At 41.1% G+C, this 22,979-nt stretch overlaps 3 protein-coding genes across 5 annotated transcripts; 2 read left to right on the top strand and 1 right to left on the bottom strand.

Moving 5' to 3' along the window:
* Positions 1–7,306: 7,306 nt before the first annotated feature.
* si:ch211-175m2.5 (uncharacterized protein LOC568697 homolog) lies at positions 7,307–11,001 on the bottom strand. Of its 2 annotated transcripts, none has more exons than XM_035162361.2 (6): positions 10,868–11,001; positions 10,607–10,747; positions 10,360–10,515; positions 9,299–9,398; positions 8,711–8,841; positions 7,307–8,173 (listed from the first exon to the last, which is right to left on the bottom strand). In XM_035162361.2, exons 2-6 carry the CDS (start codon positions 10,658–10,660, stop codon positions 7,883–7,885), a joined length of 732 nt encoding a protein of 243 aa, XP_035018252.1. In that variant the 5' UTR covers positions 10,661–10,747; positions 10,868–11,001; the 3' UTR covers positions 7,307–7,882. The 2 variants fall into 2 exon arrangements, with proteins under 2 accessions (XP_035018252.1, XP_035018253.1); XM_035162362.2 differs by having other exon boundaries at positions 10,607–10,694; positions 10,868–10,988.
* Positions 11,002–11,244: 243 nt separating this feature from the next.
* On the top strand, positions 11,245–13,692 carry polr2g (RNA polymerase II subunit G). Its single transcript, XM_035161352.2, has 8 exons — positions 11,245–11,400; positions 11,687–11,796; positions 12,011–12,170; positions 12,358–12,408; positions 12,511–12,576; positions 12,784–12,855; positions 13,014–13,047; positions 13,401–13,692. The coding sequence occupies exons 1-8, from the start codon at positions 11,389–11,391 to the stop codon at positions 13,412–13,414; spliced, it is 519 nt and encodes a 172-aa protein (XP_035017243.1). The 5' UTR covers positions 11,245–11,388; the 3' UTR covers positions 13,415–13,692.
* An 86-nt stretch (positions 13,693–13,778) lies between these two features.
* On the top strand, positions 13,779–21,032 carry eef1g (eukaryotic translation elongation factor 1 gamma). 2 transcript variants are annotated; one of them, XR_007032818.1, is made up of 11 exons: positions 13,779–13,930; positions 14,776–14,934; positions 15,173–15,236; positions 16,183–16,325; positions 17,369–17,512; positions 17,615–17,744; positions 18,035–18,236; positions 18,845–19,017; positions 19,706–19,830; positions 20,143–20,293; positions 20,658–20,869. XR_007032818.1 is itself a non-coding variant. In XM_035161350.1 (10 exons), the coding sequence occupies exons 1-10, from the start codon at positions 13,919–13,921 to the stop codon at positions 20,814–20,816; spliced, it is 1,311 nt and encodes a 436-aa protein (XP_035017241.1). In that variant the 5' UTR covers positions 13,779–13,918; the 3' UTR covers positions 20,817–21,032. The 2 variants fall into 2 exon arrangements, 1 of the variants encoding a protein (XP_035017241.1); XM_035161350.1 differs by lacking the exon at positions 20,143–20,293 and having other exon boundaries at positions 20,658–21,032.
* The last annotated feature ends 1,947 nt before the right edge of the window (positions 21,033–22,979 follow it).

The following is a 22,979-nucleotide window of genomic DNA, read 5'->3' as shown; positions in this document are numbered from 1 at the left end:
ATCAGAGTGCACTCTGCTTTACACGAGCTGGCAACGTGGAAGAAAACACATCAGCCAGATGCCTTCAATGTAAAATGATGGTCTGTTAATGACGATAACACAGAGGATGAACTGGAATGAACTGTGTAAATGGTTGTGACTCAGTTGTAATAACAGCAAACGAGCGGCACATTTAAGGACGAGCACATCAATAAAAGCAATGTTTAGGAATTAGGCAGATTAGTAAGACATTTTGGCATCTGGTGTTTTTGTCCCCAGCTTTTATAACTTTGCAATATTCTCTGTTCTACACTTTAATGGGCCAGGATGTGCCATTACAGGACAAAAAGGAAAGTAATGAATTCAGCCTCAACTGTAAGAACTCAATCCATTCAGGGAGGTCAAACTGTCAAAGAGTATCACCAGGACAAGGGAAATACATTGTTTTCAAATGTACAAAAGAAAAAATATATAAGAGATTGATTGGAAAATGGTCTTTGGTCTCAGATGAAGAAGGAAATTAAAATATTTTATGGGCCAGGATATCAAATGAAAATTTGAGCTGAAATAGGCCAAAAAAGCAGGCGAGACCAAAAAAATAAGTGGGGCATGTTTTCCTTCTGTGGTCTAGGAAATGTGCTCTGATTTCTTTTTTGTGCGACCAACAAAAGCTTCGTCTCAACTTCCAATTGTTTGATGTTTTCTGGAAGAACTCCAATCGATAAGACAGTGCCCATGTTCAGGCTTAATGGTTGGTGTATTTACTTCTGTTAGAGATAAAGTTTGATGTTCGTGAGTCTGCACATTCAAAAAACTATTACAAACCCCTGAGTTATTAGAGGGAGACTGGAATCCTATTTTTTCAAATTGGAATCAAATGTCCTCCGAGTAGAATCTTTTTCTGAATCTTGTTCTTCTTTGGCATCGCCCTCAGTCCCAAAGTCTCATATTTTATGAAGTTAAAAGTTCTCACTATCGGCTCTTTGTGTGAAGGGGACTGATATGAGTAAGCGGCATTTATTAAAAAAACTGTAAAACTTAGTAAAACTGCAAAGATTGATATTAATTAATTGAGAAAACAGTTTTAACCGTGTTATTAGTCTGGAATCCAGGAAAGACAAATAGCAACCACACACCAAATCAAGCACTTTTCTTTTCATGCTTAATTAGAAATCTGTCCACTCTAATGTGGTCTGAGACAAATTCCCTCAGGGCTGAGGGAGCACAACAATAACAATACAAGCTTCAAATTCAAATATGCAACAAAATGAAAAAATCATATCAATCACCATGCTAAGCTAGTTATTCTGTTCTGTTCTGTCCTGTAGGCTTTCATATTTTAATGTTTATACAATATGGAGGCTTTTTGGACAAAAACACAACAGAAATGCACCACTACCATGGAATCGGTGGCAGCATCAGTCTGGCTTTAGAAGATATATGAATGTAAATGTTAAAATTACGAGGAATCCTGGAGGCAAATAGTCTTTATTTTTGCAACTGTAAACAGACGTAAATTGTTTTATTTTCTTCCTGAACAGTTTTCCTAAGGTCTCCGCGAATTCCACTGCCCTTCCTAACACTCGTCCTTATGTCTAACATGTCTTTTACTATGTCTCACATTATGAAAATTAGTTAACAGTCTCGGGGAAAAGAAATTGTTGGAACAGATGCATGCATCCCCAATCTCATCAACGCCGCCTGGTATGCATAGCAAACCCCCCGGTGAGAAAAAGAAAACATCTCAGCTGCCAGACTCTGCTGCTAATCTTCAAGTGCCTGAAATATTCAGCCAGACCTTCACAGTCGAGATCACAACATGTAAACAAGTGTCGTGTGCGTTAAGTTATTTTTGTTGCTGTTTTTTATGTCAGGCTGTCGATACAGAGCCTCAGTGGTGGCAGGTGCAAGTGCAAGACTGGGTGGTTGGGTGCCTCACACACACACACACACACACACACACACACACACACACACACACACACACGCTTGTATACATCAACAAAAACACAATCACACACACTGTGCTCAGCGGGAGCCTTAGCGACACCAGATTGCACGTTCATGGTGTCAAACGGTCAGGCTGCTGGGCTCAGCGTGCAGCTGATGTACACTTCACGGGGAATCAAGAAGTTATGGACCAAAACACAGATGCTTTTCTTCTTTTTTGTCTTGGAACACTGATTAAAATCTAATCTATAGCAGTGAAAAACAACAACAGTAAATAATATACAGCAGCTGCATTATTGTCATATCTAAACCATAAACAAGTCGATGGGGGCTGTGGGGCAAAGCAGAAAGGGCAAGAAAATAATAAAATCCATAAAGAAATAGGTTTGGGCTGAAGCTCCTTCTTATTACCATCCAATATGAGAGTGACCTCTTCCTGCTGAACTCCTTGGCTGGCTTTATTAGTTCATAGAAAGCTTTCGCTGTGTGTATGTGTGGCAGGTGCATTGTGGGTAGGTGGGACTCCACAGCAGATCTCTTGCTCCCTCTTTGCATTTCTCATTCCAGTCCCCATGGACACAACACTCCCACAATCCCCTGGGGGCTGAGGACCTCGCTGGATGCTTCAGCCGCACCAGAAGACGCTCTTTCCCCCTCTTTGCCCTGCATGTTGCCCGGCCACCTGCTCCTCGGGTGTAAACAGTCTCTCACCTTCACACACTGGTCTATTCTCTGTCTCTGTTCTCTGTTCTCTTTATCGTTTTTTCTATTTTTACATTTCTTCACTGTGCCTTCCTGTTTCAGTAATCTCTTAAGGCATTGTTTAATTCATTCTGCCACGACACTTTCATTACTGTAATAAGCCCTGATTCATTTCGGTGGGTGGGAAAAAGAGGGGACGGCCTGAATGCAAATGTGATGCTTCACCAAAATGAGCGAGCGATGGCGGAGTTGGCTGGGCAGGGGAGTCCTGTCATCCATCAGTCTCCTCTCACTGTCCTGAGGGGTTTCCTCCTCTCTCTCACTGAGCCCAAATTCCTGTTTCATATGTGAGATGTGCAAATCCCCTCTGAACACATGGCTGCAATTAAACCAGTCAAATGATATTCATGAGCACAGCACTTGCGCACGCTCACAAGAGTCTGCCGAGCTGATGATCTTGCCACATTTCAAGGGCGTGCGCAGAAAGAGCAGAATTCTGAAATAGTTATTACAACCTAGATTCTAGCACTAATCTGGAGCCTAAACACGGTGAAAACAGAGACTTGAAAAAAAACAAAGCAGATAGAAGGCTTTGATGTTTAAGATGGGAATGAAGCCGAAACCAAACACATCACAGGGACAAAACAATCTCCCATCCAACACTGACAGTATTAGTTCCAGTGTGCTGCAGAGCTCAGAAGACAGGCTGCAGGTCACAGTTGGATGTCTGCATTGGCAGCACCTGATCTCCACTATTATTGAATATCTTCAAAGGGAAAATAAAGGCATGGGGCCTACACAGCATAATGTAGGTTACCTCTAAATGCCCAGGCAGCCATACATTCAAAACACACAATAAAAATAGCAACGGTAAGCATACAAATAAAACCAGCACATGCATGAATCTCTCAATCTCTCTCTTTTAGCAGCAAATATGAGATGATGCATGACCTGTAATCCGCAGGCATGAAGTAATCTGAGCAAATGTGCATTTGGATTATCCGTCTGGAACGGCCTAATCTGAAACACTTCCCAAACTGGTTGAGTGAGAGGTCATGAAAGAGCCTCAGCCATGTGGAGGAGCAGCGCATTAGTGGCTGCTTCAGAGTTGTCGGGATGATTTGTAGCAGTAAATCTGTTTCTGTAGACATGATGTAGAAAGCTACACGTTATCTGCAGTATTTTTTACTTCACGTCGGTTCCAGCCCTGAGTTCCTCATGACAGTGATATCAAGTATGTTACTTTCTATTCTCGCTGGCTCATTGGCTGCTCTTAAAGCTGCTCTTACACCTTCACCCGAGAGTCAGCGCCGTGACTTTTATCATCACGACGCGTTACGTGACAGCTGCTCTGACAGGTCTACCAGCTCCCTGATCAGATTCAGGATGTGCAGACTGACGTTCCTGTTGAACCTATTTTGCATCACGCTTCCTCGTAAACTGCTGCATATATTAATACCTGAAACTTTTAAAATTTGCCAACAACAACCAAAAGATTACCTGAATATATTACCCATACCTGTACATCAGTATGTTACCTCAGTGTGACAGGGATGGGAAACTGTTTCTTCCCACAGGCCGTAACCCCTGCATTTAAATCACAGGCATAATAAATAATTATGCATTTTTCATGTTTTTATTATTTTAAATAATTTTAAGTCAGGCACTTGATTGCACTTTATAATTATCACACTTGTCTTTAAAACTGCTTTTTTTCATTGTCTTTTAACTGCTTGTGCTCGAGGGTCCTGAGAAACCATGATTCGATCCCTTGTATGTTTTACAGATGTGGCTGGAATGACATGAATAAACTTGAAACGATAATAAGGATCAATGTCAGGAACCTTTGAGGGGCGGAATATTATGATAGGATTCAGTTCATGATGCATAATGTAATAATGACTCTTGTCATTCATCACATCTTTGCTTAATTCAAAAAATGTTTCTTTGTAAAGTCTCCCTGGGTGAGGTATATTTTTCATTCAGTGTATATTTCAGAGACTGACATTGAAATCTGACATTTGAGGATGACGCTGCAGCCAACAATTTTACTGCAAAGATAATAGCACCTTGACCTCTACGTGTTCGCCACATGGAGTGTTTTTTTTTTTTTAAAGCTCTCTGTGTCACAGCTGTGTGACTGACTGCATGTTCTATCTCTGATGTCGAGTCTGTGGGGATTCGATTCCCAGATAGGGAACAAGTAGCTGCTCTGTTACATGGGAAATTCAATCAAACGCAATTAATGCAAATGACCCCAGCTGCAAATGCTCACAGAGCAGCCACATTCAACACACACACACACACACACACACACACACACACACAAGATTGTGCATATATGTAGTTTTGCACTCATACATGTCAACACAAACTTTTTACAGTAAATGACACATTCCTAACAGGAGAGGATAATGCTCTCATCCTTGCATCTGTCCATTTGCTCATGTCCCATGTGTGCCTTGTTGTTTCAGTCCTTCTGTACATCTGCATTCACTTCAGTGAGTCACAGAGTGAGAGAACATCCCTCCTGTCCCTCAAGTAAAGCCTAGTTAAAAGAGGAAAACACATCTTGAAATTGGCTTTCCCAAATCCGGTACAATTGAAGTAACTGGGGACCACTTCTTCAAACGTAAAAAACAACTGAAAAATGTGTCATCCAAGTGTCTGCAGGCCCCGACATCCAAATTCGACTGGAAACGGCGTCATTTACACCATGTTTTTGGTCTAAATGTCCGCTGTGATCCTCTTCTGGAGCTGTGCTCGCGTGTGGATTACTTGGACTCAAAGATTAATTGATCAGATTTCAGAGGTCAAAGGTCACAGTGACCTTTTGTTAGTCCGACATTTTTTTATGTAGATTGAAACTGCACTTGTTGGCAGACCCATACAACCACAGGGTGTAGCTGTAGGAAAAATACGGATTACTTCAATATCTGTTCATCTTGCTCAAATACTATTCGCATTTTGTATTTAACAAAACAACGGTAGCAGCAACTGTTTTTACTGAAGTGATCAGTTCTCTTTGTTTACGATTCAAATGCCTCATGAACCAAAAGAGTTGGATTTCCGACTGTGAAGGTTCATGCTTCTTATTATTGATTTCTGACTCCTTATATCAACTTATCCTACAACAGAACACACAGTTCCCCATCTTGTGCCTTCACATCCCTGTTGAACATCTGTCTTTAGGTTTTTATTGTCTTTGGATGTGAAGTTACAGTTTAAGAGGATTGAAAGAGCAACACGGTTGTTCAGCAAATACTGAGCTTAACCTCACAATAAAGAGGAAGAGGCTGTAGACTGAAGACACAATTTACATGAGAACAATCAGGTTTTTAGGCCACTCCTCCTCTCCTCAGTAACAGTGAGAGACTGGAGGAGTTATCTGACAACATTCAAAGTTGTGTTCAATTGACATGGACAAGATTTGCCCAAACACCCAGAGGAGGCATAAAAGAAGTGAAAAGCACGTCTTACAAAACCCAAATTCCTATCTCTCTTTGAGTTATGTGGGTTGACTGACTGCGGGAAGTCTGGAGTGAATGACAGGAATAATTTTTCGTTCATACTGCATATACGGGCCAGGGTAAGATAAAGTTTTTTTAAAGTTTATATTCTGTCAACGTACAGTGAGTTGAAGGGAAAATGTCATCACAGTGTTACAAATTCTAAAGATTCCTCTGTTATTTACAGTCTTTGAGCGGAGCGGTGTCCTGTAGCCTGCAAACTTCACCCTGCAGGAAAACTCTGGATACACAATCAATACAAAGCACTTCAGACCAGCAGGGTCCCATCTCGGAATTTGAACAGATTCATATGTCAGCTTTCATTTCATTTCATATTTATCGCTGAAGTTCATATCGATGTTTAAACAGCAGAAATATTAATCTGATCTTCAGAGAGTCCTCCAGAGGAAAGTCCTCAGTAAAACGACCTTGACTAATGTGAGTGGAACAATGTGTCTCGAGCTCTTCAGAAGAATTTAATGTGATTATGTTTGTACCTGAAGAAGGAGTAGATATCCTGTTTAGACGACCTTCAGGCACATTGGTTCCTCAGGCTGAAATGCGACATTGACTTGACATTCACAGACCCATATGAAATGACAATTTTTCACTTAAGGAAATATCTCCCTAAATATTCGAGGCCCAAAGAAGAAACCATAAAATCCTGGAGTGGATCTGAATAAATGGGCAGATCACTGATATATTTTTTTTTCACTTTCTTGGCAGTGTTTCTACCAGAATTAATTTAATCTATGATGTAGCACACGACAAATAAATTAATGTGAACAAAATGACTATGATGGAAAATGTGTTATTATTAAGTATTGTTTTTATGTTTTGTATCTTTAATGTATTTGAGTGGTTACGTTTTTATAAATTTGTAGGGCTGCAAGATAGGGTTTTGTTTTTATATTTTTGTGAATTTCTCAAGAAATAATGCAGAAATCTTTATCTTTTTTGGTGCAGATACGGATAATGATCTGGATTTATATAATATCAAACAATCTATTTGAAATGATGATTAAGTGAAGATTAAGTTAAGGCCCTTCAGTCCTGCTGGTGTAATTTAACAAATTTCAATATGTATATGGTGCCATCTGGTGGTGTGACACTGGCCAAGCACTGACTGTGGTCCAGATGAAAGAAAATGTCATATACTGTCATAATAAAAATCAAGGAAATTTAATTTAGCAGAAAAAATGATTTTTAGCTGGTGAATAATGTTTTAAACACATCATTCTGCAACACATGGTGACAAAGGTTCTTTCAGTTGATTACATAAACAAGAAGATAAAGAGTTGCCTAGAGACTGAATTTAAGCTATTTATCATGAGTGTTAATATAAAAGTGTCTTTGTATATTAAAATATAATATATATATGAACAGATCTTATTTAATAGAGTTAAAACACAACTGATAATATTGTGAATTTTATCATTAGACTGCAAACAAACAACATACAACTGCAAAAATATTTCAATCCCCCCCACAACCACCACGGCAAGTGTTAAATAAAAAAAACTTACACCAAAAATTCTAAATGTCAAAGAGAATAAACAAACTCACAAAATCAAACTGTCGCCCTCACGTAATTATTGACCACGGAAATTATTTTTAGACAAGAGCGATCCACATGTTACAGAGTCCTGGAATGGTTATAGACAGGCCCATCTCTTTCTCTCCTTCAAAAACACACTCACACACACACAAGCGTTGGGCAGGACTGTTGTTTGTGTCACTTTTCACTTGCGCTCCCCGTCTGCCTTCTCCTTGCTCTTGTCCCTGGGAACACGGCCCATGTTGTAAAACTCTGGGTTCGGCCTCATGTCGGTGAGGTGGGCGAGCCGGTTGGACATGGCAAAGAATGCAGCGATGGCAGCGATGTCCCAGACATCCTCGCGGTCAAAGCCTACTTCCTCTAAAGACTGGAAGTGCTGCTCCGTGATGGTGTCGCTGCGACACACGGCCATTGCAAAGTCCACCATGGCGCGCTCCCTAGGTTCCAGCTCTGCGTTCTCATAGTTAGTAATGACCTGGATGAGGGCAGGGAGAGAGCTGATTAGTGGAAATATTTTGTTTGCCTTGTATGTTTTACAGTAAGGAAGGAAACCAAAAAACAGAATATATAAGTAGTCATAACAAGGAGGAGAAATATATGGATGTGAAAATGGGAATGATTGAAACTGATACAAGGAACAAGAAAGATGTATTTCTCCTTTTCTTCTCATATTAAACACGCAGTGAAATTTTGCAACATGAAAACAGTGGCAGTGTGTATGTGATGAGTCACCATCTCGACCAAGGATGTTATTTTTTTTTCACCCATGTCTGATTGTTAGTTGGTTTGTTTGTGCAGGAGGTTTACACACAAACTACTGAACATAGTTCCACAAAGCTTGGTGGAAGGATGGGACATGGGCCAAGAAAGAAAACATTACATTTTGGCGTGGATCTGGGATTTGTTTTCTTTTCCTCTTTCTTAAACATTGCGAGAGAGGCATTATCACAGATAAAAACAGGCATATTTAGGGGCCTGATATCTATGGCCAACAATCAGTAAAAGGTGATACCTGATCAGACAGAGTGGGCTTCTTGGAGAAGATGCGGTGCAGTGCACTGTGGGATACCACACAGTAAAGGCACTTGTTGTGGATGCTGGTTGCGACTACGATCAGCTCACGATCTGCCTTGGTTAAACTGCCTGGAAGACATTAGACACTGAATAAATGTGAAATCAGGAAAAACATCACATGGACGAACTAATGACACACAAAGACAACAAGTGTCTGACGCACTCCTGCACAGAAATTTGACACAAACAGCACATGCACACCTAAATGATATGTAACTGACATCTTGCATAACCTGCACATCCTGACAATGTTTAATCTGAAGGCGTCTTCATCATGTGGTGGAGGAGGTGTCGTCACCATCATGAGTGTCAATACTGTTTCAGGGAGGCCATGGTGGAAAAACTACATACCACTTAACTGCCATCATAGAAACACACACAGACACATCTACACACACACACACACACACACACACACACACACACACACACACACACACACACACACACACACACACACACACACACACACACACACACACACACACACACACACACACACACACACACACACACACACACACACCTGTCTCGTTGTTCATTAGTTCATTGTAGTAAGCGAAGAAAGCTCTGAACTCTGCAGGCCTGTGAGAGAGCACTTTGAAGACATTTGGCAAAAAGCCTCCCTGTGAACACAACAACAACAACAGGAATTAAAGGGGACATATCATGAAAATTCCACTTTTTTAGTGCTTCTACATGTTAATGTGGGTATCTGGCATGTCTACCAACCCAAAAACTCTGGAAAAAAAACACTCGCGCGTTTTGTTATGGTTCCTCTAAGTCAGAAACGTCATGCTTGAGTGACTGGAATGAGCTTCCTGTGTACTGTGTCGTCACAATACACTGGAAGTCTCCCTACATAGCCTTGGCCCACCCCCCACCTCATCCCCCCCGCCCCCCACACTCGTTACGCCGGGTTTACACCGGACGCGGAAGCGCCGTGCCGCGCAGCGCCGCGCTGTTCTCAAGCGCGCAGCCGCCTGGCTGTTCACACGGGACGCGCATTTCTCCGCGCCAGTCAGCCCCATAGACTGTATATATAAGGTCAGCCCGCGATTCTGCTTTCTCTGCTTGTTGTTGTACCCGTTGAATGTCGGGGTTCGGGGGTAAATGATGGTCTTCATAGCCCCCCCCACCCCTCTCTTTCTCTCTCTGTCTATCTGCTTGTGTGCTTGTAGTGGATGGGCAGAGGGGGACATTTAATTATGTGATTGGGGAAATTAAAACTCCAGGACAACAGAAGGGGAATACAAAGTATGGGATGCATATTTGATAATTTATATCATATAAAATATGTAATTTATATCGTTTAAAATCATGGGGGGAGGGGGAGCTGGCTCACTAGCATTTAAAGGAACAGGCACTCAAAACAGGTCACTCTGTGGAGGGCTGTTTTAGACAGGGTAAAAGGGTGCTGTTTTAAATGATCCTTGTGGTATTTTGACCAAAGTATGTTACAGACATTTCATTAAGACCCCAAGGAACCATATCAACTTGTGGTAAAATGGGCATGCTATGTCCCCTTTAAAACAAGTGCAGCAAAGTTGAATGTCTCACTTATTCATGTGTTCATTTACTTTTTACCTTAGACTCAACTTCCTCCATGAGCTCCACTATATCATAAGGCAAGTCTTTCTTGTTGGGGACTGGGTAGCGGCTGATCTTCTCCGGAGAAGGGTCACTGGACAGAAGTCTGGTTCCCGCAGCTGCAGCCACCTTGCCCCGGGACCGGAGCGCCGCCTGGCCGTGAGACCGGAGAGGAACATGGGGGTCATACAGGGACAGGGCCAAAGGCAGCGAGCAGAAAGTGAGAGAATATACGAGTACTTACAAGCTGTGTGAACACAGGGGGACGAAACAACTTGGAGATGAGGTTACTCGCCATGTCACTGCCTGGAACTTGCACAGGTACGGAGTCCCTGAAGGGTCAGATCAGAGCGAGAGCTATTTTCTTTCCTGTTTAGTGAGGCGGCTGGAGGGCGTGTCCATACAAGCAAGACGAGACATTATTGATAAATCAGTCACGATCCTAATATAATCAGCTCACGTACTAAAATTCAACCCATCACATATTGACTGACATTACATTTACCTGTGTGTGAAGTTTGGACAAACTGATAATCAGAGGCAGATTAATCGACCAATCCTGGGAAACTAGTCCAGTGGTTTATGGATGTCTCTGTTGACATCGGCGCACAGTCGGACTGGCCAATCACAGAGCAGCACTGAGTCAAGCCCGCTGTCTGTCGCCGCCCTCCTGCACTACCCCTCCACACCGCCAGGGGTCGGACTGTATGTGTGGAGCCATGCTTTGCTTCTATTGTCTATTGTTTAGAGTCGAAATAAAGCATTACTCAATGCTTAGAAATACGCATTTAGTTCTTTATTATCATATCCATTAACGTATTTGTGGATAGTATGAGATATTTATTCCAGTGACAGAATTCTTCCTGAAAGACCACAGCAGTCTCATTTCATCGACGGTTGACCCGCTGACCCGGAAGAGACTCTGTAGCGAATAAGCGTCAGGTTCATTCAATGACTGAAATGCGGTGGTTGTAAGTTTTCAAAACAATAATATTAACCAAGGTCTGATTGGACATCATACCCGAGATGTTTTACCATGTAAGTACGAGTATTATTCTCACTGTACGAGCTGGCTAATGGCAGAGAAGGGACGTTTATTTCAGAAAGGTCTGATTACCGTGATCGCTGCTTGGTTAGCATTGCTAATGTAGCTAAACAAAACTTCTCCAAATTCGTTTCTGTTTTGATCACATGCTGACACATTCGTTTGTCCCCCTTTCATCGCACGAACAGCAAACACAGACTCACGTTCATACGCCCTTTTACTGTTATTGCATCATTAATAACCGAAATCTTGTCTTGTACGTACTTTTTGTGCTCGCAGATTTCGTTGGAGCATGAAATCTTGCTACACCCGAGGTACTTTGGTCCAAACCTCCTCAACACCGTGAAGCAGAAGCTTTTCACAGAGGTGGAGGGAACCTGCACTGGCAAGTGAGTGACTGCAACACTCCGCTATATGCAGGAGATTTAAATTTAATGGTTTGATCAATTTTGTTGATAATATATGGATTCAGATGTTAGTGAAGTTCCACAAACTTACATTACATTCACATTTACATTAGTTCACTCTATTCTATAAATATATTAATGTTGCATTCATATTCCAACATGGTTGTGACACCTCTTTTGAATTTCTCTCTTTCAGGTATGGCTTTGTGATTGCAGTCACCACCATTGACAACATTGGGGCAGGTGTAATCCAGCCAGGCAGAGGGTTCGTCCTGTACCCGGTCAAGTATAAGGCCATTGTGTTCCGCCCATTTAAGGGGGAAGTGGTGGACGCTGTTGTCACTCAGGTCAACAAGGTGAGCAGCAGTGCAGTGCATGTTGTTAAAACGTGTGTTCACATGTAAACACTGTGATTCCAGTTAGATAAAATTGTATGTTGTCATTTTGAGCAAGATAATTATTTTGGTATATGTATAAGTGGAAGTCTTTATTATTGAATCACACAGATTTTAACTTTGTTATATATTTCACTTTTTCTTACAGGTTGGGTTGTTCACAGAAATCGGTCCCATGTCTTGCTTCATCTCTCGCCATGTGAGTCCTTGTAACATCTATAGTTGTTGCCTGAATTGCTTGCCTTTGGTACATGTTTATATTTATATCATATATCTTGTCTTTTCTTGGTTTTTTTTTTAGTCCATCCCTTCAGAAATGGAGTTTGACCCCAATTCCAACCCTCCTTGTTATAAGACAGTTGATGAGGTAAGAATATGCAGTGTTATTTGTATTATTATGTATAACATAATTAATAAACAAAACAAAAAAAATCTCGCCTGGAAATATTTCCCTCTTTTGGGTTTTAACAGCTTTTAAAAATGAAATGATTAAATATAAAAATCCAGATCATTGAAGTCACACTTGTGTTAAAAAAGACATATGTTTTTAATGATTTCCTCTGTTCTCTTCAAGGACATTGTTATCCAGCAAGATGATGAGATCCGGCTCAAGATTGTGGGAACAAGAGTGGATAAGAATGACATTGTAAGTGTATTCTTTCTTTAACAAAGGACCGATGTTTCTGCATCAATACAGGAAAAGATGTGTGAATATATGTCAGATGTTACATTGTGATTCATAGAAATAATTTTGTGTATGTTAATTTACTGTAAAATGCAAAAAAGTTTTTCTTTGTTTTGCAGTTTGCTATTGGATCTCTCATGGATGACTATCTGGGTGAGTATTATACCTCAGAACACTGTCATACAGGTGGTAGATGTGCTCATTAGACGGTCATTAATTGATAATATCTATTACATTATATGAAATTATTCAACACAATGAGGGAATTGTGATTCATAGTTTGACTAAATATATATTTTATATAATTCTTTCAGTTTATTTTATGTTGTTGCAATAGAGCAAATATAGGATTCCTGAGGCTTGAGTTGTCTCAACATCCCCAGGATATGTCTTTGTTGTTTGGTCAAACTGAGTAAAAAACCACAGTGTTGCTAACTAGTCTTACAACCGCGGTTATTTTTCTGCGATTTTTTTGATTGAAGTTCTCTTCCTCTCTTTTTTTCCAGGTCTTGTGAGCTAATTCACACCAGAAGATGCACGGGGAACATTTTATGTAGTAGTGTCTTTCTTTGTAATAATGGCTTTATTTTTCTACAGTGGTTGATATGGTTTGGTGACAGGCAGTGAAGCCCACAGCTACTTTTGTATTATTATCACGCTGTACAGACTGTATTTCAATTTTTTTTATTGGAAGTGATTCATTCAGTTTTTCTTTCATATGGAATTCATAATTTCCATCTCAACTGTATGTTTGTTTTTCTGTATGTGGGCAGTAATAAAGTATTTTATTTGTTCTTATATAGTTTTTTTTTATCCTTGTCTATTTTAAAAACCTACATTCAGATATATTATTCAGATATATTTTTAAATCTATTGCGTTGTGCTGAAACGTGGCAGAGCTTCACCCTGACGTACAAATCCAGAGCCGAAATGTGAACGCGGAAGTGTCACGGGCGCGCACGTCTGTTGGGCGTAAATACGTCAGAGGAGCGCGCCCTCGGTCTTTCTTTCTCTCGTCCTGAAGATGGCGGCAGGGGTGAGTAAGATGGAGAGATGGCCACAGATGCAGCTGCGTGTGAACTTTCTGACTCAATCCGCTTTACATCCGTCGCATCCGAGCTCTTTTCGAACTTCCCTCGGTATGATCCGTGTCCTGAGCGTGAGATGGAGCAGATAAAGTGTTTATTTATGGAGATGTTCATTCAGTTAGCTTGTGCTACACTGACGTAGCATTGAAAGTGAATGACGCCCCTCTCCTGGCGCAGGCTAGTGCCACGTTACCTTAAGCTATTTTCGTTCTGTGAAAATCACCTGCTAAATTGTTTAATATCTCGCTTTAATCTCTGTTTTGTTATCGCCCGGTTGGAGCTGTGTTCTCTGTAGCTTTTAGGGTTCGAAGGAAACTCCTTTGATTGTCTTAGCGGCTATGATGCTAGTTAGCCTTTGAAGCTAACAGATAGCCACGTGAATATCTTGGGTTTTTTTTGTGGCTCGTGCCCAAAACTATATTTGATTGCGGTAGTTCGCTTTTGTAAGTTATATTTAGGCGTCTTTGAAAGTGTCACCATGTCCCCTTTTTATTTCAAGTGTGTAAGATGTGGCTAACCACCAGGTTTAAATGGCTTCATTCATTTGCGTCATTAAAACTCAATGTCCCATCATGCCCTGTAACTGGAGTGATGTACCAGTTTTGGCTCTAGAAGTTTCAGTTATTTAACTGTACTTAATAAGACAGTGATATGAAAACATCTTAAAGCAACTCAACACGTAGCTGTCCTGCATACAAAATTGTGACAAATTATTTCAAATTAAATCAATGTTTTATTTTTAATTCAATTTTTATTGTTGCAACTATTTCAATGTTGTGTCTCCTCGTTTCAGACTCTGTACTCGTACCCAGAGAACTGGCGGGCGTTCAAGGCCCAGATTGCAGCCCAGTACAGTGGCGCTCGCCTCAAAGTCGCCAGCAGCTCCCCTGCCTTCACCTTCGGGCAGACGAACCGCACTCCTGCCTTCCTCAACAACTTCCCTCTGGGCAAGGTGAGTGCTACCGGTTTTGTTGGTTTAATGGTATTGTCTCTCAGTTAAGCTGTGTTCAGTTTAAAGGCCTTCCATCTTAGTCACTCTGGTTGCGATGTTAGGAATGAATATAACCAAAACTATGTCTATATATTCCTCACGTCAACGTATACACAAATTTTTAACTGGTTTGACTACACTGCTGTTGTGTGACTGCTAGTTACAATAAACTAAATAAGTCCCATTGTTTTGTTTGCAGGTACCGGCCTACCAGGGAGATGACGGCTTCTGTCTGTTTGAGAGCAATGCCATTGCTCATTACCGTAAGTCATCCATTGTATCACTAATCAAATGCTTAGTTTTACCCACTCTGGGTTAGGATGTTCATCCAGAACAGTGATTCTCAACCTGGTGGGATTGCAAGATAATATTTGGTGACATCCAGATGGTTGTAAGGATAAAGATATAAAGTCAATATTAACACCAAAATGTTTGTCCAACTGATAGGATATGCTTTAGAATGGGCGTTGAGGATGTTTGAGAGTCAGTCCTATTGGTAATAAATTGGTGCTTTGGCAAATCTAAAAAAAACTGTAAACTCCACTGGGGAAAGCTGTGTGTGGACCCCCTCCCTGTCATTGGGCAAGGCAGTGTCCAGATATGGCACCAAGTCTTAATCTGACAGGGGAAGAGAAACAGAACCATGTTCATCCCAGTCATCTCTGTTTCAGTGAGTTAAAGGCTGGTTCATGCTATGGGCACATCTAAGAAAAATTGAACCCAAAATTTAAGTTTTTTTATTTTTAATTGCCTTCACGATTGACTAAGACTCACGAATGGCTCCACCTCTGACTGTAAGCTGCCAGTGAGGGTATTCTGGCCTTGCAACAGCTGCCTGGTGGCTCAAGGGGAAAGAAAAAATAAATAAGAGCGCATCATGTTACCACATGATTTAATTGGACAGTTTCTGTCAGGACTTTAAATGTTTGTCACAGGTTTAGAGTTTCATCATGGCATGTCTGTCCAGTAAGCAAAATTAAATTCAGATTCTTTAAATATATTTGTTTTCGCAGTGGACAATATATTGTTCATTGTTGAGGTGGGCTAACAGTAGCATATGGTTACCTGTACTCCTAAAAGGAATACAACCATTATTAGGTCCACTCGTTGGATGGCTAAATGTTTTACTTCCCTGTTATTTTGCTTTAATGTGTCTAAAGGCAACATGCATTTTATTGATTTCTTAAATGTCAAATTTTTCAATTGCAGTGAGCAATGAGGTCCTGCGTGGTGCCACTCCCCAGGCCGCAGCCCAGGTGCTGCAGTGGGTGAGCTTCACTGACTCTGAGATCATCCCACCAGCCAGCGCATGGGTCTTCCCCACCCTGGGAATCATGCAGTTCAACAAGCAGGTACCTTACTCAGTTCTCTCTACGGTTTAACCTCTTTTTTATCTAGAGTCAACATACTCTAGTAGCTCAGTGTTTGGAAAGGGAGCCTAGAAATTGAGGTTGATGTAATTTATAGAACACAAGTACTGATCAGTAGAATCTTGTGTTCTACCATGACCTTCAAGAAAGGAAACATTTTGCTAGAAGGTGAATGACGTGCAGTAATAATCAACTCATTGCGTGTTGAATCAGAGCTGCTGCTCAAAATATTCGCACCTCACCACAATGTTTTTTTTTTTGATGGATTTTGAGTTGGGCATAGAGAATTCTTGAACATTAGCTGTAGGGTTTGGTTTTAAGCCTAAATCTGTAACCCACATCAGTTTAGTGTTTTGACCCATATCTAAGGGAAGTGGATTTCTGACATGTTCTGAGAACATATACCAATGCGGCTTAAGAATTATTTTAAAGCGACCACTGCATCTCTAACAATCTTTTTACTCAAGATATTCAGTCCCTCTTAAGTGCTTTTGAGAATTAGGAAAAAATAGGAGTGTAATTAGCTGATCAGTAAAATAAATCTGTTTGTTATTAAAGAATACACGCCTGCACTATAATGAGTCGTCTCTGTGGTAAAAGCATTGTGTCCCCTGTCTTTGGGCAAGGCGGTGTCCATTTATGGCACCAAGTCTTAATCTGACGGGGGAAGAGAAACTTGAAACCAAGTTCATCCCAGTCATCTCTGTTTGTGAGTTAAAGGCTGGTTCATGCTTTGGTTACAATTAAGACACACTGACCGAGGTACTGAAATGTCCCTCTATTAGGTTCTCTTAGTTTGAGCCTTTTTGGCATTTTTGAAATGCTGAAGGGAAGTGAGTCATCTAGAAACTATATTCATTATACTGCATATCTTGGACAAACATAAGACTTAAATGATTATTTGGTGGAAAGTGGGTGCAAGTTTGCAAGAGTGCACTGCCCTGCTGTTGTGACTTGGCACTTAATTATATAGTAGGTTTCAAATGTAATCCTGCATCGTCATGTTTTTATCTGGCTTTGTGCAGGCCACAGAGCAGGCCAAGGAGGACATGAAGAAAGTCCTTACAGTGCTGAACCAACACCTGAACACCCGTACCTTCCTCGTTGGAGAGAGGGTCAGCCTAGCTGACATCACTGCGGTCTGCTCCATGCTCTGGCTCTACAAACAGGTTTGATGTGCACACCACAGCTAACATTGATAAGTCATGTGTAGTGATTTTGAGTCTAGATGCTCTTTTCAAAAGATTTAACCTCTTCTTTCTAACCTCTAGGTCCTTGAGCCTTCTTTCCGTCAGCCATACCCCAACGTGACCCGCTGGTTTGTCACCTGCGTCAACCAGCCCCAGTTCAGGGCTGTCCTCGGAGAGGTCAAGCTGTGTGACAAGATGGCCCAGTTTGATGGTAATTCAACATTAATGAGATCAGACTTCACACCACATTAGCACATGACTACTCTTTTGAAGGGTGACATTAGTCATTTTCTGTTTCTAAATTCTTGTTCAGCGAAAATATTTTAAATGAGTTTTGTAGCCTTATGTTTTTTACATCTAATGGGCGTTGTGCAAATTTTGTCAAATTGCTTGGAATAGTTCACTTTTATTTCCAAAGTCCTTGCCAGAGAGTAGCCCCAGAGAAGGCTAATACAGAGGCATTACACATTAAACATGTTTTTCATTGTTCAATTTCTCCAGCCAAGAAGTTTGCAGAGATGCAGCCCAAGAAAGAATCCCCACCTAAGAAAGAGAAGGCACCAAAAGAGGCAGCCAAGCCCCAGGAGAAGAAAGAGAAGAAAAAGGAAGAGAAAAAGCCTGTCCCAGAAGAGATGGATGAGTGTGATGCTGTTTTGGCTGCTGAGCCCAAAGCCAAGGACCCCTTTGCACACCTGCCAAAGAGGTAAACATCTGCAGGCTGTCCTTCTCCGTGGGGTTAGTTTTTGTAATGCATTTTAATTTTGCCCTCCAGATTTGTTTCATGTCTAGCTAACAGTTTAAAGGTTTCTGAATGTGTTCTAGATGGAAGAATGTGTATAAGGTCTTATTCCAGCCGATCACTTCAGCAAAATATTTTTGAGTACTTTCCCTCGAGTTAAAATGAGTATTAATTAGTGGGTGGAGGGTGTTGACTCTCCATGACACATTTGATTGTCACATTAAACCACATTGAATTGCTCACAAGCGAAGATGTTTGGTGTACACACCGTGTTGGTCAGTAACGGGCCTGTAAACTCCACATCTCCCCCCTCCCTGTCAATGGGCAAGGCAGTGTCCAGATATGGCACCAAGTCTTAATCTGACAGGGGAAGAGAAACAGAACCATGTTCATCCCAGTCATCTCTGTTTCAGTGAGTTAAAGGCTGGTTCATGCTATGGGCACATTTAAGAAAAATTGAACCCAAAATTTAAGGGTTTTTTTAAAAAAATTTACCATATCTGCTCACATTGTCATTCTCCTTATGTACAGAAAGCAGATGTGTACATGACCTGATCCGTTCTGTTTTTTAGCCCATTTGTTATGGATGAGTTCAAGAGGAAGTACTCCAACGAGGACACACTGACAGTAGCCCTTCCCCACTTCTGGGAGCACTTCGACAAAGAGGGGTACTCCATCTGGTACGGCCAGTACAAATTCCCTGAGGAGCTTACACTGACGTTTAAGAGCTGCAACCTTATCACAGGTGAGACACTGCAGCAGCCATTAGAACAAGTGCATTGATCTAAGGAAGTAACTTCAGCATATGACCCATATTTAAGGGAAGTGGATTTCTGACATGTTCTGAGAACATATACCAATGCTGCTTAAGAATTATTTTAAAGTGACCTCTGCTTCTCTAACAATCTTTTTACTCAAGATATTCAGTCCCTCTTAAGTGCTTTTGAGAATTAGGAAAAAATAGGAGTGTAATTAGCTGATCAGTAAAATAAATCTGTTTGTTATTAAAGAATACACGCCTGCACTATAATGAGTCGTCTCTGTGGTAAACGCATCGTGTCCCCTGTCTTTGGGCAAGGCGGTGTCCATTTATGGCACCAAGTCTTAATCTGACGGGGGAAGAGAAACTTGAAACCAAGTTCATCCCAGTCATCTCTGTTTGTGAGTTAAAGGCTGGTTCATGCTTTGGTTACAATTTAAGACACACTGACCGAGGTACTGAAATGTCCTATTAGGTTATCATAGTTTGAGCCTTTTTGGCATTTTTGAAATGCTGAAGGGAAGTGAGTCATCTAGAAACTTTTTTAGAGTATTCATTATACTGCAAATGGTGCATTGTTCACTGTCTAGTACAATTTCTTCCGCACTTAACATTGTTGATTTATGTCGCTATTCATTAAAATGTCCGTGACTCAAATGTCGTTTATTTACAGGTATGTTCCAGCGCCTGGACAAACTGAGAAAGAGTGCCTTTGCTAGTGTCGTCTTGTTTGGCACCAACAATGACGGCTGCATCTCTGGTCTGTGGGTCTTCAGAGGCCAAGAGCTGGCTTTCCCTGTAAGTTTTCAAAAAACTTTGAACACCCTTTTCATTGTGTTCTGACTTCACAACATGCCCACTCAAGCATGTACTGCCAGTTTTGTCAAAGTGGTTTGTTTCAGACAAAGACGGTATGTTTGCATAGTTGCTGGACTAATGTCCTCCTAAGCTGCTTCTAAAAAATATGCAATATATTTTGGAGTCAGGATATACATGGTCTGGCTGAAGACATGTATTGTCTGATTCATAAACATTCTTTAAAAAATACGACTTGACATTTAAGAATACACAATTTTGTGTGTTAAAATGCAGACTATAATTGTTGGGTAGAAATAGGCCTGCACTACAGGAGTCATCCCTCTGTGGTGAAAGCAGTGTGTCCCCTGTCTTTGGGCAAGGCAGTGTCCATTCATGGCACCAAGTCTTAATCTGATGGGGGAAGAAAAACTTGAGACCATGTTCATCCCAGTCAACTCTGCCTGTGAGTAAAAGGCTGGTTCATGCTATGGGCACATTTAACAATATCATAGATTCAAAATTTAAATTTCAGTGTTGAGTTGAGCTGTCTGTACAGCTTTAGTTTGAGCCTCCTTCTCTGGATTGCCTCTCAAAATTACATGGTGTGAGACGGAGACAAAGAAAATGACTCATTGGTAAATTCTTTGAAATTTGGCTGCATCTTGCATGGTCTATATTTGAATGCACTCTATTTGAAGTATTCCCTGTTGGATATGCTGACCTGAGTATTCATCTGATTACCAGTGGTGTCTAGGTTACCTGTTCAAACCTTCAGGGTAATTAGCTACCAATCATATAACTCACTGTTTTGTTTCCTCCTCCCCCAGCTGTCTCCAGACTGGCAGATCGACTATGAATCATACGACTGGCGCAAGCTGGATTGTGACAGCGAGGAGTGCAAGACCATGGTGAAGGAGTACTTTGCCTGGGAGGGAGACTTTAAGCATGTTGGTAAAGCCTTCAACCAGGGCAAGATCTTCAAGTGAAAAGGACTCTGGGACAGGACGGTGTAAAGAAAGCACTCGGCGCTTCAGCTCTTCAAAACTTAAACCTATGGACTTTCAGCCAACACGTGCTAACTTAACTTCAAGAATGACTTGGATCGACAGTGTTTAAAGACAAATGAAATATTTCAGTGGCCCCAAACTGGTTTTTTGTTCGACCTGCGAAATAAAGCATTTTCCGTAATGCAATCTGTGGGATTTCATGTCTGGTGTATGATTTCATTCTAAATGTTTATAAAAGTGATAACTCGTCTACAAGTGCATTCATCTTTCTAAGTCCTTTCCAGTCAAGAGAACCACCCAGGAAAAAGACCAATTGAGAAAAAGTTATTATTTGCTACACTTAAAGACAATAAAGGTGTATTCACTTGGTACACTGACTCACCGTTGTTGTGCAACAGTGCTAATGACTACACCCAACATTTATACTGGGTGTGGTTGGATGAAATCGTATCTAAACTTTCAACAAAGCTTTTTAGCTCCATAGCATGAGACTGACATTTAAGATTTACTACATGTACTTAATTTTCCGCTTAATATTAATTTGGGAAGGAGCCAGTGCATTTAGCATATAGAAAACGCCATCGCTTCGTTACTCCCAAGCCGTTGCCCTGCCTTGAGCAGTGTTGGTTGCAGTACCCTCTGCCGTCTGCAGAGGTCAGACAAAGACTTATCACTGAGAAACGGTTGAATGAGCCTCACCCAGCAGAGAACAAATGAGTGGCCAGAGCTCTGTGGTTTGCACAAACGAAGACAAGAATGTCATCTGCTTTAAACTATGGGCCCTTGTTTTGATGTTGCTTTTGCTTCCCCAAGGAGAGGAAGCCTGGAACAAATCTTAATGAAAAACAGTCAAAAACAAAACTAACTTCAGATGCCTCTTGAACAAGATACCAAGACTGTTACCATATAGTTTATCGAAACGCTTTGGTTAAATCCACGTACATAAACTATAATCAGCGTTGATGAACTTAGAAATGCCTGGAAACTGACTCACACCAACCAAGTTTTTTTTTTTGGCAGACTTGTGCCGGTAAGAAATGCGATTTGACAGATATAGAACATCTCTTGGTTTGATCACACCCAGCTCAAATGCAAAAAGGCCTGTTTCAGAGCCTACCTCTATAAGATGGTATCCTTATTTCCATTTACAGGAAGAGACCACGAAAAGACCATTTCAAGTAAAAAAACATCCTTTAATTAGCTATCATCACTATGGAGGACAAACATGTTTATGAAGCCAGGGAATTCGTCTGCCAGGTCAACAGTAATACCAGGGTGAAGACAAAGGACTTGATTTGATCGGACACACCCAACTGTGTGAAAGTTTGTCCAACACTTTGGATTGTTTGTTGTGCGTTTGCACACCTGCATCCAGGCGTATATTTTCACCACTGCCCTAGCTGATTTCTTTGTCTGGTTCTTTGTTTGTTCTACATTCAGTACAGCAAACCAGGGCACCTGGACCCGCCCATATAATATCTAGTGATGTTAACATTATGAATTCACATCTTGAAATATATATTTGTGATGTTGGGTAACATTTAGAACAGTTATCCTTTGTTTAATGCTGAGGTTTAGAAAACCCTGGGTGGGTCTCTTTGTTTCTGACACACACGAGAGATGCACATCCCAGAGTGAGTCAAATGTGTCATTTTTTCCAGCTTACTAAGCATGAGTCAAGATCACTTTGGCGCAACCATCATCCACTGTAGTATTGAATCAAGGAGGCCATTTTAGTTTGTTCTGTGGTCTCATGGAAATCAGAAAATGGAAATGTTCCCATAACAGTGAAGCGCCCAAGTCCTTGAACACATGACTCACCCATCCTGTGGATCACGGTGGAAGAGGGCTGTAACTTGAGCAAATAACTTCGGCTTCACCCACAGCATCGCAGCAGTTACAACACGGCTGATGACTAACCCTTTGATTGCCGAAGGAGTGGCGTTACAAAGGCCTTTTCATCTCTCAATCACAGATACTTTTAATGTTAGCACAACACACACGGTTTTATGGCTTTTGAGGTGATTGTCTTATGCAAAAGTAGCAACACAAAGTCCATAAAATACTCTGATCCTTGTTTGTGTCGAGTAACTGCAGAGTTAAACAGCTAAACTAAAGTAAGCCACAAGAACAATGTGCAGT

The sequence above is a fragment of the Hippoglossus stenolepis genome, chromosome 7 (assembly GCF_022539355.2).
Source record: "Hippoglossus stenolepis isolate QCI-W04-F060 chromosome 7, HSTE1.2, whole genome shotgun sequence".
Lineage (NCBI taxonomy): Eukaryota > Metazoa > Chordata > Actinopteri > Pleuronectiformes > Pleuronectidae > Hippoglossus > Hippoglossus stenolepis.
Note: the sequence above shows the minus strand (reverse complement) of the source record. Positions and strands in the feature narration are given on the sequence as shown.